Source organism: Geotrypetes seraphini, chromosome 11 (genome assembly GCF_902459505.1).
Source record: "Geotrypetes seraphini chromosome 11, aGeoSer1.1, whole genome shotgun sequence".
Lineage (NCBI taxonomy): Eukaryota > Metazoa > Chordata > Amphibia > Gymnophiona > Dermophiidae > Geotrypetes > Geotrypetes seraphini.
Genome location: NC_047094.1, coordinates 132,398,914 through 132,413,527, shown reverse-complemented (window position 1 = coordinate 132,413,527; position 14,614 = coordinate 132,398,914). Strand labels below are relative to the sequence as shown.

Below are 14,614 nucleotides of genomic sequence, written 5' to 3'. Positions count from 1 at the left end.
TCCTTCTTTAGGTTGGGAGACCAATGTTGGACACAGTATTCCAAGTGTGGTCTGACCATTGCTCTATAAAGCGGCATTATGACTTTCTCCGATCTACTCGTGATTCCTTTCTTTATCATGCCTAACATTCTGTTTGCTTTCTTTGCCACTGCCGCGCATTGTGCCGATGGCTTCAGGGTCCTATCTATCAGTACACTCAGCTCAAGTCCACAAAAGATCCAAAATGTAATCTTTAAAACGGAAATTAGGAAATACAAACTTAAGGAAAAATGATGCAAGTCAACTAATATGGGCATCTAATTCCCTATGCGCCTCCTTTATTTTCCTTCTCAAGCCGAGATAGGGAGAGGAGCGCAGACAGCTGGAAGGGCTCAAAGAAAACATATTTTTGAGAATTATATTGTATAATACATTTGCAAGGATAACGGAGGTAAGAAATTGCTCCAAGAGCTATAATTCCTGCTTTTAACATAAGAAATTCTGAGCGGGATCCAAGATGGCCGCGGACAACAGTTAGTGAGAGAGACGCTCTCAGAGGATTGTGCTTGCATACCGGATTTCGCAGTGATGCCGAAGAGGAGAGGAAAAAGCGCTGCTAGAGCCTCGCGGTGCCTGGAGACTCCTTCACAGGCAACAATTGAGGATTTTCTGAGGCGCCTTCAGCAGGAATCTTTTGCATCTGGGAGTCGCCTGCTGGAGCCACAGGCACTGAGTGAAGCCGTTGTGTGTCTCCCTGGGCTTGAATCCACGCTGAGCCCAGACGCCAGGACCCCGCCTCCACAACCGCAGAGTGCCAGCTCTCCACAGGAGGACAGTCTGCCCGAAGTGGTGAACTCTATCTCCCGGGAGGCTATTTCGAGTTCGGCACTGGATGGGAGCTTGTCTGCGGGGAAACCATCGATGGAACAAGGCGCTCAGGAAGGACTCGGAACAGCTGGACAGGACTCAAAGTCTGCAAGTATGTTCATAATTACTAAACCCACTAATATTACCCTGGACTCGTTATGGGATTTAGTTGTGACTCTGGGTCTGGATCAGACTTTGTTACCCCAAATCAAAGTGTTAGAATAGAAGTTCCAGGAACAAAATGAGGATATAAAAACTTTGAAACAGGATAATATTGTAATAAATACAAAAATTGAAAATGATTTTTTGGAAGTTAATAAGATGGATCCCACTATGATTAGAGACAATTTGAACCTGAGAAGGAAGTTGGAAATTTTAGAGAATAATAGTAGATCAAACAATCTTAGAATTTTGAATTTTCCCAAAATATCCTCAATCTCAGCTAAGGAAATGTTAAAAAAGATATTTTCATGACATACTTGATGTCTCGGAAGAAATTTTTCCTCCATTTTCAAAAATCTATTATCTTCCAATGGAAAATCAAGAAAGGCAACAATCCAGGCAACACAAGATCAGGACCAGGAGCAATAACTACTATGCTGGATACATCATTGAAAGAATTAGTTAGACCAGCTACATTGTTGGTCACTGTGGTATTGTTGCCAGATAAAAATTGGATATTAAAATTATTCTTCAAGAATAGACATAAGGAATTTCTGGGTCAAAAAATTCAAGTGTTTCCGGATGTGACAAAAAAACTCAGAAACGAAGAAAACAATTTTTGTTGTTAAAGCCAGGAGTAACTGCAATGGGTGCAACGTTTCTTTTACGATATCCATGCAAATGTTTAGTAAAACATAAGTCTTCTAACTATATATTCTTTGAACCCTCTCAGCTGTCAGGATTTCTAACCATGAAACGTCTTGAGGGGGAAAATGTGATAACAACAGCAATTAAATAAGGGAAAAAAATTTTTTTTTCCTGTAATCACTGATAGTTGTCTGCCTATCTTCAAATAGGATATGTTATTTCCTTTTTTTCTTCTTTATTGATTCACTCATTTGAATCTTGGATTGCTCCAATATAAGCACATAGCACATAAGCAGTGCCTCCGGTGGGTCAGACCAGAGGTCCATCATGCCCAGCAGTCCGCACACGCGGAGGCCCATCAGGTCCAGGACCTGTGTAGTAGTCCTCTATCCGTACTCTTCTATCCCCTTTTCTTCAGAAAGTTGCCCAATCCCTTCTTGAACCCCAATACTAACCAGAAACGCCTTCACCGGATCAGACTTTAGGTCCATCTATTTTGGCGACCCGCACACGTAGAGGCCAAGCCAGGTGCTCCCAGATGGAGACCCTGATTACCCATATCTCTCAATGTGATTTGCAAGGAGGTGTGCATCCAACTCACGCTTGAAACCCAGAATGGTAGTCTCCGTCACCACCTCCTCTGGGAGAGCATTCCAAGCGTCCACCACTCGCTGTGTGAAACAGAACTTCCTGACATTTGTCCTGAGCCTGCTGCCCCTCAGCCTCAGTCCATGACCTCTTGTCTGTGTCACTTTTGACAATGTGAACATCGGTGTTTCTTGCTCAATTTTATCGAATCCATTCAGTATTTTAAAAGTCTCAATCATATCTCCTCGCAGTCTCCTCCTCCCGAGGGACTTTAAATATTGATTAAGTTGATAATTTTACTTTTTAGAATTCAATTGCTGTGATATTGGAATCTATATCTTATTCATTTCCTGTACAAGAAGTTTATTCTCTTGTTTAAATTGTTAAAATAATAAATAAAGAATTTAAAAAAAAAAAAACATAAAAAATTATTTTCTTCACTTTTGTGTGTCCCTAGCCAAGTCAGGGAACATTTGTATCTTAAGTCCCAAGAATTCTTTTACTCTTTTTTTAAAGAAAAGTCTCAAAATCCAATTTTTATCCATCGTTAGAGCTTCAGTTGCTATCAATGTTGCCGGAGTAGTCATTTCTCTATCTGATAATTCCAGTAAAGCTGATACATCTATTGGTCCTTGGTTATTTTCCTGTTGTTGGATTTGATTTTTCTTTTTCTTTTTTTTTAAATTCTTTATTTATATTTAACACAAAAACAATCAAGAAAAAACTTATTGTTCAGAATATTGAGAAAGACATTATAATATATAATAAAATGAATATATAATACAAAGAAAATGGTTTCCCTAATCAATCCATTATTTATAGATCCAAGAATCTTAATAAGTGAAATAAGGAGAATGGAATCATCCAATTAAACAATAAAAATAGCAATTTCCTGACTGTGGTTACAAAAACGTAGACGCCAGTTCTTGCTTCTTAAACCAGGGGTGGCAGCAGTGGGGGGGGTCTTTTTACGATATCCATATAAATGTATTGTAAAATATAGATCCAATACATACATATTTTTTGAACCATCTCAACTAACAGGTTTTCTCACCATGAAACGCCTTGAAGGGGTTCCAATAACATCAATTAATATTTAAAAGGATTTGATTTTTCTTGGGTAAGTAATAGACCTTTGTAAATGGAGGTAATGAATCTTCAGGAACTTCCAATGTTTCCATCAGGTATCGCTTTAACATCTCACGAGATGTGATTGTTGTAATTCGTGGAAAATTAATCAATCTGATATTGGTACCTCTTGAAAAATTTTCAAATGTCTCAATCTTCCTTCTTAAATTCACATTATCTTTAATTAAAGTTTCTTGAAGTTGTTTGGAAGATTTTAATTCATTTTTAATACCATCTATAGATATCTTAAGAGTCACCAATATCTCGTTTTATCTGGGTAATTTCCTTTTCGTGATCTTTTATTTTCCCCTCCACTTGCCCTTGCTGAATATTCATTGTTGTCACCAAATTGGCCACCAGATCCCACAAAGCATCCAAAGTAACTTCTTGGGGGTTTAACTATGATAGGACATTGCAAATGTGTATGCAAAAGTCTATGCTCACCAGCTGGAAGCTCTCCTCCATTCCCACTAGCCTGGGTAAGTCCAGATTCTGATGTTACAGCAAGCCCGTCCATACTCAGGATCTCCTGCAACGCCTGTAAGCCTGAGTCAGCTTTCCCCAAACAGCTCCGTGTAGCCTCCAGGGGAGAACACATCCCGACTTCCGGTAGGTTCTCTGGGGAGCTGGTTGCTCGGGGATGCAAAGGAGGAGGTCTAACGTCGGGACTTAGCGTGGTCTCCAAACTTCGCTGAGACACCTCCATTCCGCTTGCCTGGAGTTTCTCAAGCGATATACAGGGGTGACCAATTCAAACCATTGATATTATAGAGTGACTAAAGAGGTCAATGAAACAAAATAAAGTCACTACTGAATCATCAAACAACATACTTTGTGCATTCAAAAAACTTGTTTTGTACTTAGAACTCTGCTCAGAGACATGAAGGCTGATTACTCCGCCTCACCACCCAATCATTGCAGTGTTCAAAAAGATTTTTTGTGAGATTTTCAGTAAATAAAGTGCTAGCCTTAACAGCTATGCTAACACTGTAAATGCTTCCATAAGTTTTGTGTTTGTAAAATATAACTTAACTTGAATAGTGACTGGTTCCGACGTGCCACGTTTCGTTGCTGCGTCAGGGAACCGACAATACAGCTAGATTTAAAGCTGGAGGTGAAGTCACTGAAAGCAAGAAATAATACAGTAAAAATCCATTCCTTAAATTCCATTCCTCAAGCGGCAGCATCCCCGACGGCATCATGATGCCCTGCATTCGCCTGAGGAGTACTTCAATGTTGCCGGAGGTTGATGTTCCGGGGCGCTGTGAGGCTCCTACAGCGCTCTTACCCCTTCTTTTCGGCATACCAAGGTAAAAATAACAAGGTAATTGCTCCGAAATGAGCAGCCTATCTTTTCTACTTTTTAATGAATCCCTCCCCTTCTTTGCGCACATTCATGTTATGTTTTCTTATACACTACCAATTTTTTTATATTTTTTATAATTATATTGTAAGCCGCTTAGAAATTTTGTGATTGGCGAGATATCGAATTTAACTTGGAAACTTTTCTGTTAAATAATAGACCAAGTCATCTGTTCAGGAGCATGGAGGGAGGAGAAAATGTTCCGGGGGTAAAATCATTGCTCTTCGGAAAGTTACTAAACTCTGCACTATGATGGTCTCATTTCTCGAATGTGATTCTACCACTAATTATCATTTCTATAGCGCTGCTGGATGTATCCTGTAAGAGACAGTCCCTGCTCAGTAAAGCTTACAATCTAATTAAAACAGACAAATAGGGGTTAGGGAATTTCTCACAGAGGGAATGATAAAACAGACATGGGTTCTTTAGAAGTGAGTGGGAGTTAGGAGCTAAAAACAGCCTCAAAAAAGTGGGCTTCTAGCCCAGATTTGAATAATTATGAGCTTGCTCTTAGAAGTTGCCCAGAATGATCTGATAAATATTTGTAAATCCTGGTGGTGATCATTGCTGGATCTGTGGCTCAGCGCTGGACTGGCACACGCATCTTTCTCCTCTTCCATCCAGAGCAAAATCTGGCTTGTATTCAAAGCCCATAAGCTGTATCTGAGACACCTGAAGCCAGTGATCTCAAACTCGCGGCCCGCCAGGTACTATTTTGAGGCTCTTGGTATGTTACCATTATTCTGGAACGTTGCCCACCTCACTGCTCTAACCTCACGCAAGCGCTTTCCTGCGTCTGTACGCAATTGTGAGGGGGAGTGGAGAGGACAATCGCGTACTTTAAACTAAGAAGAAGGGGAAAGCCGAGAGTCGACCAAGCATCGACGATTCGGAAGAAAGTATCCCGTGAAGATACTAAGGGGAAAAAAGGCTGGGAAGAACATAAGAACATAAGAACATAAGCAGTGCCTCCGCCGGGTCAGACCACAGGTCCATCCCGCCCAGCAGTCCGCTCCCGCGGCAGCCCAAACAGGTCACGACCTGTCTGAATAACCAGAAGGGGCCCCCTTGCCACCTTGGTTTCCCATTTTAGTCCTATCTTCCCATCGAAGTCCTAACCCTCCGGTCTTGCACATTCACGACTTGGTTGGGTTTCCATACTTATTACCTGGTTAGCTTTCTATACTTGTATTACATCCCAGCACCTCTCTCAGTATCCCACAATCCCTTTATCCCTCAGGAATCCGTCCAATCCCTGTTTGAATCCCTGTACCGTACTCTGCCTGATCAGGGATAAATTACAGGAGTCGACTAACCCAGAAGATGAGGTTAGAAAAATCGTAGCAAAAGAGAAGAAACCAAGGACCGAAGCACAGGGAAAGGAAATGAAGATAAGAAAATACCAGGATCTAAATTGCATATATACTAATGCAAGGAGCCTAAGAAACAAAATGGGGGAATTAGAAGCCATGGCCAATGCAGAGAACATAGATATCATTGGAGTCGCTGAAACATGGTGGAATGAGGAAAACAAATGGGATACAACACTGCCGGGGTACAAGCTCTATCGCCAGGAAGGAGGTGGAATAGCCCTATACATAAAAGAAAGCATACAATCGACAAGAATGGACACAGCAGAGACGACCAACAAGCTGGAATCGCTATGGGTTAAAATACCGGGAAGGAAAGGGCCTGAAATAAAGATGGGCTTATACTATCGTCCACCCGGGCAAACCGGAGATATTGATGAAGAAATGGAAGTCGAGATGAAGCAAGAATGCAAAAGCGGTAACACGGTTATTATGGGAGACTTCAACTAACCCAGGATAGACTGGAGTCTTGGAAGCTCAAAATGCGCTAGGGAGACAGAATTCCTGGAGGCTATACAAGATTGTTTCTTGGAGCAGCTTGTTAGAGAACCAACGAGAGGAAATGCCACTCTGGATCTAATCCTAAATGGGTTAAGAGGACCTGCAAAGGAAGTGGAAGTAGTGGGACCGTTGGGAAATAGCGATCATTATATGATCAAGTTCAAGGTTGAGGTTGGAATACCGAAAGGAAAGAGAACATAGCGACAACTTTTAACTTCAGGAAAGGAAATTACGAAGCAATGAGGGAAATGGTAAGGAAGAAACTTAGGAACACTTCCAGAAAATGGCAAACGGTAAAACATGCCTGGTCTTTTTTCAGGGACATGGTGAGCGAGGCGCAAAATCTGTATATCCCCAGATTCAGAAAGGGGTGCAAAAAGAGTCGAATAAAAGACCCGGCGTGGATAACTAAAACAGTGAAAGAAGCGATAGGCAATAAGAAAAATTAATTCAGTAAATGGAAAAAGGACAAAACTGAGGGGAACTGGAAAGAGCACAGGAAGTATCAAAAAGAATGTCACTGTGTGGTTCGAAAAGCCAAAAGAGAGTATGAAGAGAGGCTAGCCAGGGAAGCACGAAATTTCAAATCGTTCTTTAGATATGTTAAAGGGAAACAGCCAGCTAGGGAGGAGGTGGGACCGCTGGACGACGGAGACAGGAAGGGAGAGGTGAAGGAGGAGAAAGAAGTGGCAGAAAGACTTAACATGTTCTTTTCATCTGTATTTACAAATGAAGATATAACCAACATACCGGAACCTGAGCAAATCTTCAATGGAGATCAAGCAGAAAAATTAACATCCATGGAAGTGAGCCTTGAAGACGTACGCAGGCAGATAGAAAAATTAAAAACTGACAAATCCCCAGGTCTGGATGGAATCCATCCAAGGGTTCTGTAGGAACTAAAGAAGGAAATAGTGAAACTACTGCAACAAATTTACAATCTATCCCTGAAAACAGGCGTGATCCCGGAGGAGTGGAAGATAGCCAATGTTACGCCCATCTTTAAAAAGGGATCAAGAGGTGACCCGGGAAACTACAGACCGGTGAGTCTGACCTCGGTTCCGTGGAAAATGGCGGAAGCACTGATAAAAGAAAACATTGATGAACATCTTGAAAGAAATGAACTTCTGATAACCAGCCAACATGGTTTTTGCAAGGGGAGATCGTGCCTAACAAACTTATTGCACTTCTTTGAAGGAATTAACAAACGGATGGACAGAGGAGACCCCATAGACATCATATATCTAGATTTCCAAAAAGCCTTTGACAAGGTACCCCATGAACACCTACTTCAGAAACTGAAGAACCATGGGGTGGAAGGAAACGTACATAGATGGATCAGAAACTGGTTGGCGGGCAGGAAACAGAGGTTAGGAGTAAAGGGCCACTACTCGGAATGGAGGAGGGTCACGAGTGGTGTCCCGCAGGGCTTGGTGCTTGGGCCACTGCTATTTAATATATTCATAAATGATCTAGAAACAGGGACGAAGTGTGAGATAATAAAATTTGCGGATGACACCAAACTATTTAGTGGAGCTTGGACTAAAGAGGACTGTGAAGAATTGCAAAGGGACTTGAACAAACTAGGGGAGTGGGCAACGAGATGGCAGATGAAGTTCAACGTTGAGAAATGTAAAGTATTACATGTGGGAAGCAGAAACCCGAGGTACAACTATACGATGGGAGGGATGTTATTGAATGAGAGTACCCAAGAAAGGGACTTGGGGGTAATGGTGGACATGACAATGAAGCCGACGGCACAGTGCACAGCGGCTGCTAAGAGAGCGAATAGAAAGCTGGGTATAATCAAGAAGGGTATTACTACCAGAACAAAAGAAGTTATCCTGCCGTTGTATAGGGCGATGGTGCGTCCGCATCTGCAGTACTGCGTCCAATATTTAGTACGACTCGTACTTAAGAACACGGTCGCGGCTTCATTTGATTTCACTGAGTTTTCCAGTGGCATAGATTCCTCCACTTCTCCTATAGCAGATTCAGGAATGAAGCATGGCCACATTAAGAACAGTGTGTGGTTGTGCATGCTATACCTTGGAGGAAACACTGGTAGGGACAGTTGGCTCTTTTGTCAGCTGAGAGCAGAATCTTAAAACCCACAAGTTCTGAGTTTCATACAAATCCGACTTAGGAACAGCTTTAAAAACATAACTCATTCTTAACCTGGGGACTGTCTGTATTGTGAAAAGCAGCAAAGCTAAGGGATCTTCTAAGACTGGATTAGGGACGCCTGACTTAAGGGTTACTCAGGCTCTAACTTCTGCAGCTTGTTCACATTCAGCTTAGCTTGGTCGGTGCAATCATTATTACATTTGGAAAGTCATTCAGGTGCAGTGGCGTATCTAGGGGGGGGGGTGGTCCGCCCCAAGTGCACACCTCAAGGGGGTGCTTAGGAGAGAGCTGAACGGGGACGACGGGGGACCCGCGGGGTTAAATACATCTCGAGCCGCGAGGCTCGTCTTCTGTTTTTACCTGCCCTGCCGCTCACATATAGCTGATCGGAAGTCTTCCCCGATGTCAGCGCTGAAGTCGGAGGGAGGGCTTAAGCAAAGCCTGCCCTCTGACATCAGCGCTGACGTCGGCGAAGACTGCCGGTTGGCTATGTGTGCGCGGCAGAGCAGTCAGGAAATAGAAGACAAGCCTCGCAGCTCGAGCTCCATTTTGCTGAGAAAGTTGCTAAGATGAGCTGGGAGGCAAACGCGGAACACAAAAGGGGGGAGGGAGTGCGTTTTGGACACAAGGCATGAACTTGGGAGAGAGGAAGGGAGGGAAAGAGATGCTGAGGTGGGGGATGGAATGGGTTTTTGGACACAGAAGGCATGGACTTGGGAGAGAGGAAGGGAGGGAAAGATGCTGAGGTGGGGGAGGGAATGCATTTTTGGACACAGAAGGCATGGACTTGGGAGAGAGGAAGGGAGGGAAAGAGATGCTGAGGTGGGGGAAGGAAAGCGTTTTTGGACACAGAAGGCATGGACTTGGGAGAGAGGAAGGGAGGGAAAGAGATGCTGAGGTGGGGGAGGAAATGCATTTTTGGACACAGAAGGCATGGACTTGGGAGAGAGGAAGGGAGGGAAAGAGATGCTGAGGTGGGGGAGGGAATGCATTTTTGGACACAGAAGGCATGGACTTGGGAGAGAGGAAGGGAGGGAAAGAGATGCTGAGGTGGGGGAGTGAATGGGTTTTTGGACACAGAAGGCATGGACTTGGGAGAGAGGAAGGGAGGGAAAGAGATGCTGAGGTGGGGGAGGGAATGGGTTTTTGGACACAGAAGGCATGGATTTGGGAGAGAGGAAGGGAGGGAAAGAGATGGTTGTGTACACGGGGAATAGAAGAAAGGAGAATTTTTGGTCATAGGGAGGGAGTGAGGTACAGACAGTGGCATACCAAGGTGGGGGTGGGGGGGGGTGGGGGTGGGGGCGGTCCTCCCTGGGTTTATGCCCCAAGGGGGTGCACAGCTGGCCACCCTCCAGTGTTCTCCCTAGGCCGGCAAACTGTGGCTCTTTAGCCACTTGAGTGCCACCGCCGCCATCGGGAACAGGCCGGCGCCAAGTTCTCCTTGCTTTTCCCTGTGGGGCCGACCAACTCTCACCACCCACGTCAATTCTGACGTCGGAGAGGACGTTCTGGGCCAGCCAATCACTGCCTGGCTGGCCCAGAACGTCCTCTCCGATGTTAGAATTGACGTCGGGGGCGAGAGTTGGTCGGCCCCACGGAAAAGAGATGCAGGGCGAACTCGGCGCCGGCCTGTTCCCAATGGTGGCGGTGGCAGTGGAAGCCTATTCCCCAGTGGCGGTGGTAGCATTTTCCCAATGGTGGTGGCATAGGGGAGGGCAGGGAGAAAGAAAGAAAGGGGAGGACAGGGAGCCAGAAAGAAAGAAAGGGGGCAGGGTGAAACAAAGAAAAATGGGGCACGGAGAGAGAGAGAGAAAGACAGACATACAGAACGAAAGAGGGCATGGAAAGAGAGAAAAAGAAAGAAGGGGGCAGGGTGAAACAAAGAAAAAGTTTGGGGAGGGAATGAGGTCTGGAGGAGAGGAAGCATACAGGAGGCTAAAAGAAGAGAAGAAATATTGGATGCACAGTCAGAAGAATAAAGTGCAACCAGAGACTGATGAAATTACCAAAGGTAGGAAAAATGATTTTATTTTCAATTTAGTGATCAAAATGTGTCCGTTTTGAGAATTTATATATGCTGTCTATATTTTGCACTATGGCCCCCTTTTACTAAACCGCAATAGCGTTTTTTAGCACAGGGAGCCTATGACCGTCGAGAGCAGCGTGGGGCATTCAGCACAGCTCCCTGCACTAAAAACCACTATCGCGGCTTAGTAAAAAGGGAGGGGGAATATTTGTCTATTTTTGTATAGTTGTTACTAAGGTGACATTGCATAAAGTCATCTGCCGTGACCTCTTTGAAAACCCGCGGGATATAAATGATAATTAACATTTTCTCTGCGTACAGCGTGCTTTGTGTTTTTAAAATTTTATTGTTGGTAGATCATTTTGACTTGGCCACAAAGGTAAGGGGGAGGGAGGGAGGGGAGCTGCTGAAAGACATCTAGTAATCCTTGCAGGCTTGACTGTGCAGGGAATTATTTTTGTAAAATCATGTTTTGTTATGTGACTGGCATTATTTAGACTTTAATTTCTATGAATGAATAGAATGAAAATGATATAAAATTACTTGCTTGTTTTTATGTGCGTGCGCTGAAGGAAAGTGGAGAGAGAGTGGGCTGAGGACGCTGAAGGGAAATGGGGAAGAGAGAGTGGGGAGAAGATGCTGATTTATAAATTGACAAGTGTACAGAATATTGTTTCTTTTTATACTTTAATATAAACAATTCAAGGCTTGTGTGGATGGAATCAGGAGGATTGTGGGGATGGGGACTGAGCTTACGGGGATTAGTCCAATAAAATGGTATTTTTTTTATTTCTCATTATTTGTTTTATTTTTATTTGTTAATTTGTAAAGTGGTGATTGTTATGTATCAGTTTTTTCAAATTTACATCTACTGTCTTTATATGTTGCACTGTATTAGAGGACATGTGTTACTGTTTTTGTGGTGTTCCATTATATCTAGGGTCTGGTTTCTTGGCGGTTCAGTTTAACTTTTGTCTACATATTTCTATTTTTAATTTGTGATTATTCCATATTGGGTGAGAGTGTATCTCTGTTCTGTGTGTATGAAAAGGACATAGTTTTCAGTTGGCATTGACTGCAGGATCAATTGACTGTGCGGGATCTGGCTTGTTTAGTTTTATAATGTATGTGTTGGTGTTCTAGTGCTCACTGCAGTGTTTAAAATGCTACCTTTTCCTAGGTACACTCTTGTTGTGCGATATGTGGATTGTTACTAAAAATCATATTTTTCATATAGATGGGGGGGTGTCAAAAAATGATGGGCCCCCGGGTGCCACCTACCCTAGGTACGCCACTGTTCAGGTGCCTGTGTAAAGACCAGCTCCCAGTGGACTAAGGTCTATAACACTAGAAAAATAAAACATAATTCAGCACTCTTTTTTAGTCATCCTTCCAGCCTTCCACCAAAAAGTACATCCAACTCATAAAAGCAGAGCCAGAGGAGCGTGCATGCTGTGACCTGGAGCAGCCACCCGCCAACTAAAGATGGATCAAGAGCAGCACTGAATTCTCCTCTGTGAGAGCTGTTTCCAGAATCAAAACTAAGAGGACAGTCTTATACCTTTGCATGGCCTGTTGCCTATGACTTGTGTGGACACACGCTCTTTAGTCATTAATTCTACTGGTCAACAAGCATTTTGCTACTTCTGTCACCTGTACCTTAACAAGGGCCACATGCTGACTCTAAATCTGAAAACAGTTTTCGTCTATCACGTCCTGTTTTTAAGTTATGCGTCAGTTTGTGTTCATATCATTTTCGTCAATATCGCTACTGTGAAGTGTCGGTATTTTACTATTTCAGTAACACAATATCACATTTTAGGGCAGCTCATCGATCACATAAACCAGTAATTTGAAAGTTTATACTAAAAAGTGATTGTGCTGCTTATTCTAGCTGTGAATTTGCATATCCTGTTTGTTTTTGCCTAAGATATTATAATTATTATGAACAGACGAGGTTGTGTTAACCATCCTGATAGTTTCTGTTATGTCTGCGGACAATTTACTGCACAAGATCAGCGAAAGAATCTGTCCAGCAGACTTCAAAGTGCATACAGGCATTATTTTGGATGCAAAGTTGGCGACCAAGGTAAAGCGTGGGCACCTCATGGGTGCTGCACTGTCTGCTATTCCGGATTAGCAGCATTCGTGCTGGTTGTTCAGAATTTTCTTGGTAATCACAGATCGGAGAATTATGCTGAGCTAGTGGAGAACATGCTGACAGCATATCAGCTAATGGGTGCCAGAATGTCACTTAAAATGCACTTCTTGCATTCTCACCTCGACTTCTTCCCACCCAATCTTGGTGATGTCAGCGATAAGCATGGGGAAAGATTTCGTCAAGATATCAAGGTGATGGAGAGCAGATATCAGGGAAAGTTCAGTCTATCGTTGGTTCTTGCAAAGAGAGACAGATAATAATAATAATAATAACTTTATTCTTCTATACCGCCACAATCTTGCGACTTCTAGGCGGTTTACAATCAAGAGTGCTGGACATTCAGCGAAATACAATAAGTAGATATTCAGAGGAAATACAGAGATCAGAGACCTCAGGAGGCAATAGTATAGAAATACAATTTGCTGAGCGAAGATGTAATATGTACATTTTAGTAGGTAATGTCCGACAGGACCTGTTGGGGATAAATAGCAACGTAAAGTTACGATAAGATGAAGATAACAGATTATATTTATAACAGTGCTGTAAGTTCAGGTGGAATAGGGAGGGGGGAGGGAGAGGGAGCGTGGGTCAATTGTTTAGGTATTTCTGGAACAGGTATGTTTTTAGGCGTTTCCTGAATTCCCCGTATGTCGTGGGCGAAAGCAGTTGGTCTAGGTCTTTGCCCCATCGGACTGCTTGGTGAGAGAGAAGGTGTTCGTGGTGTTTTTTCATTTTGCAGCCTCTAACTGGAGGGGAAATGAGTTTTGGGTGTGTGTTTCTCTTGAGTTTGTTATTAGAAAATGCGAAAAGGTCCGTTATGTACTTGGGGGGTCAGGCCGTACAGATGTACAGTACAAGCGTAAAACTAAGTGTCTCAAACATTTCTGAACATGCCGTCATCACTTTTGTGTGAGTTAAGAGAGGCGTAAATACAGTATATGCCGTAACATGTCTCCTTATTGTCTTCATGTTTGTTTTCAGAGTAAACTCCTTAACACAAGATTGGTGGGACACAGTTCATACTCGCAATATTGTGCCGATATGGCAAACTGTCTAAAAAATCAGGAACATGCTAGCTGAATTTCAATGACAGATCTGAAATCAACGTCATTAAATTAACTAAGAGCACTTTTTAAATTCTTAGTTGCAAAGAAAAAACTTTTATTTTGTTGAGCAGAAAGAGAAATGACTATTTAATTGTCTGCCCGATATTTGGCAGTGTTGTGATTGCTCTGCTTCGGTGTTGTTTTCTCGTACCCTTTCCCCCTCTGAGCCGTGCCACAAAGCAGGGAACATGGAGCCAACGGAGTGCTGTCCCTGTCAGGCGACTGGCTGACCCTGACGTGCAACTAATAAGGCGGAATCCAATCTCCATCCAGACGTGAAACAGGAGGAAGGCTCAGTTCCCCTTCATTAAAGAAAGGTCAAACTCAGTCAGCCCTACAGAGATCAAGGAAGAGAACAAGACTCCTGTTAGGATAATCTGTCAATGATCTGTCGCCGTCCCTCGACAGAGACCCAAGTCCAGGAGGGCTGAGAATGTTCTACAACTTCTCCAGGTCCTCATACTGCCTGCCAAGGGCTGATACCGAGCTGATCGCGCCGTTGTGCCAAGGGATAGGGGGGAACATCTTTTCCCCCCACTTAAAATCTTCCCTCCAGCCCGGGCTGAGTTGCATTCTTCACCCCCA

At 43.3% G+C, this 14,614-nt stretch overlaps 1 protein-coding gene across 2 annotated transcripts in view; it reads left to right on the top strand.

The window, feature by feature from the left end:
- DLGAP4 (DLG associated protein 4) overlaps positions 1-14,614 on the top strand; it is a 174,763-nt gene that overhangs the window by 8,276 nt on the left and 151,873 nt on the right. The window contains exons 2-3 of one of the 2 annotated variants that reach the window (XM_033963938.1): positions 10,010-10,031; positions 14,384-14,395. The exons of the other annotated variant lie outside the window; for it this stretch is intronic. Of the exons in view, the coding sequence (XP_033819829.1) occupies positions 10,010-10,031; positions 14,384-14,395 (34 nt within the window). The remainder of the gene's footprint in view (positions 1-10,009; positions 10,032-14,383; positions 14,396-14,614) is intronic. 2 annotated transcript variants of the gene reach the window in all.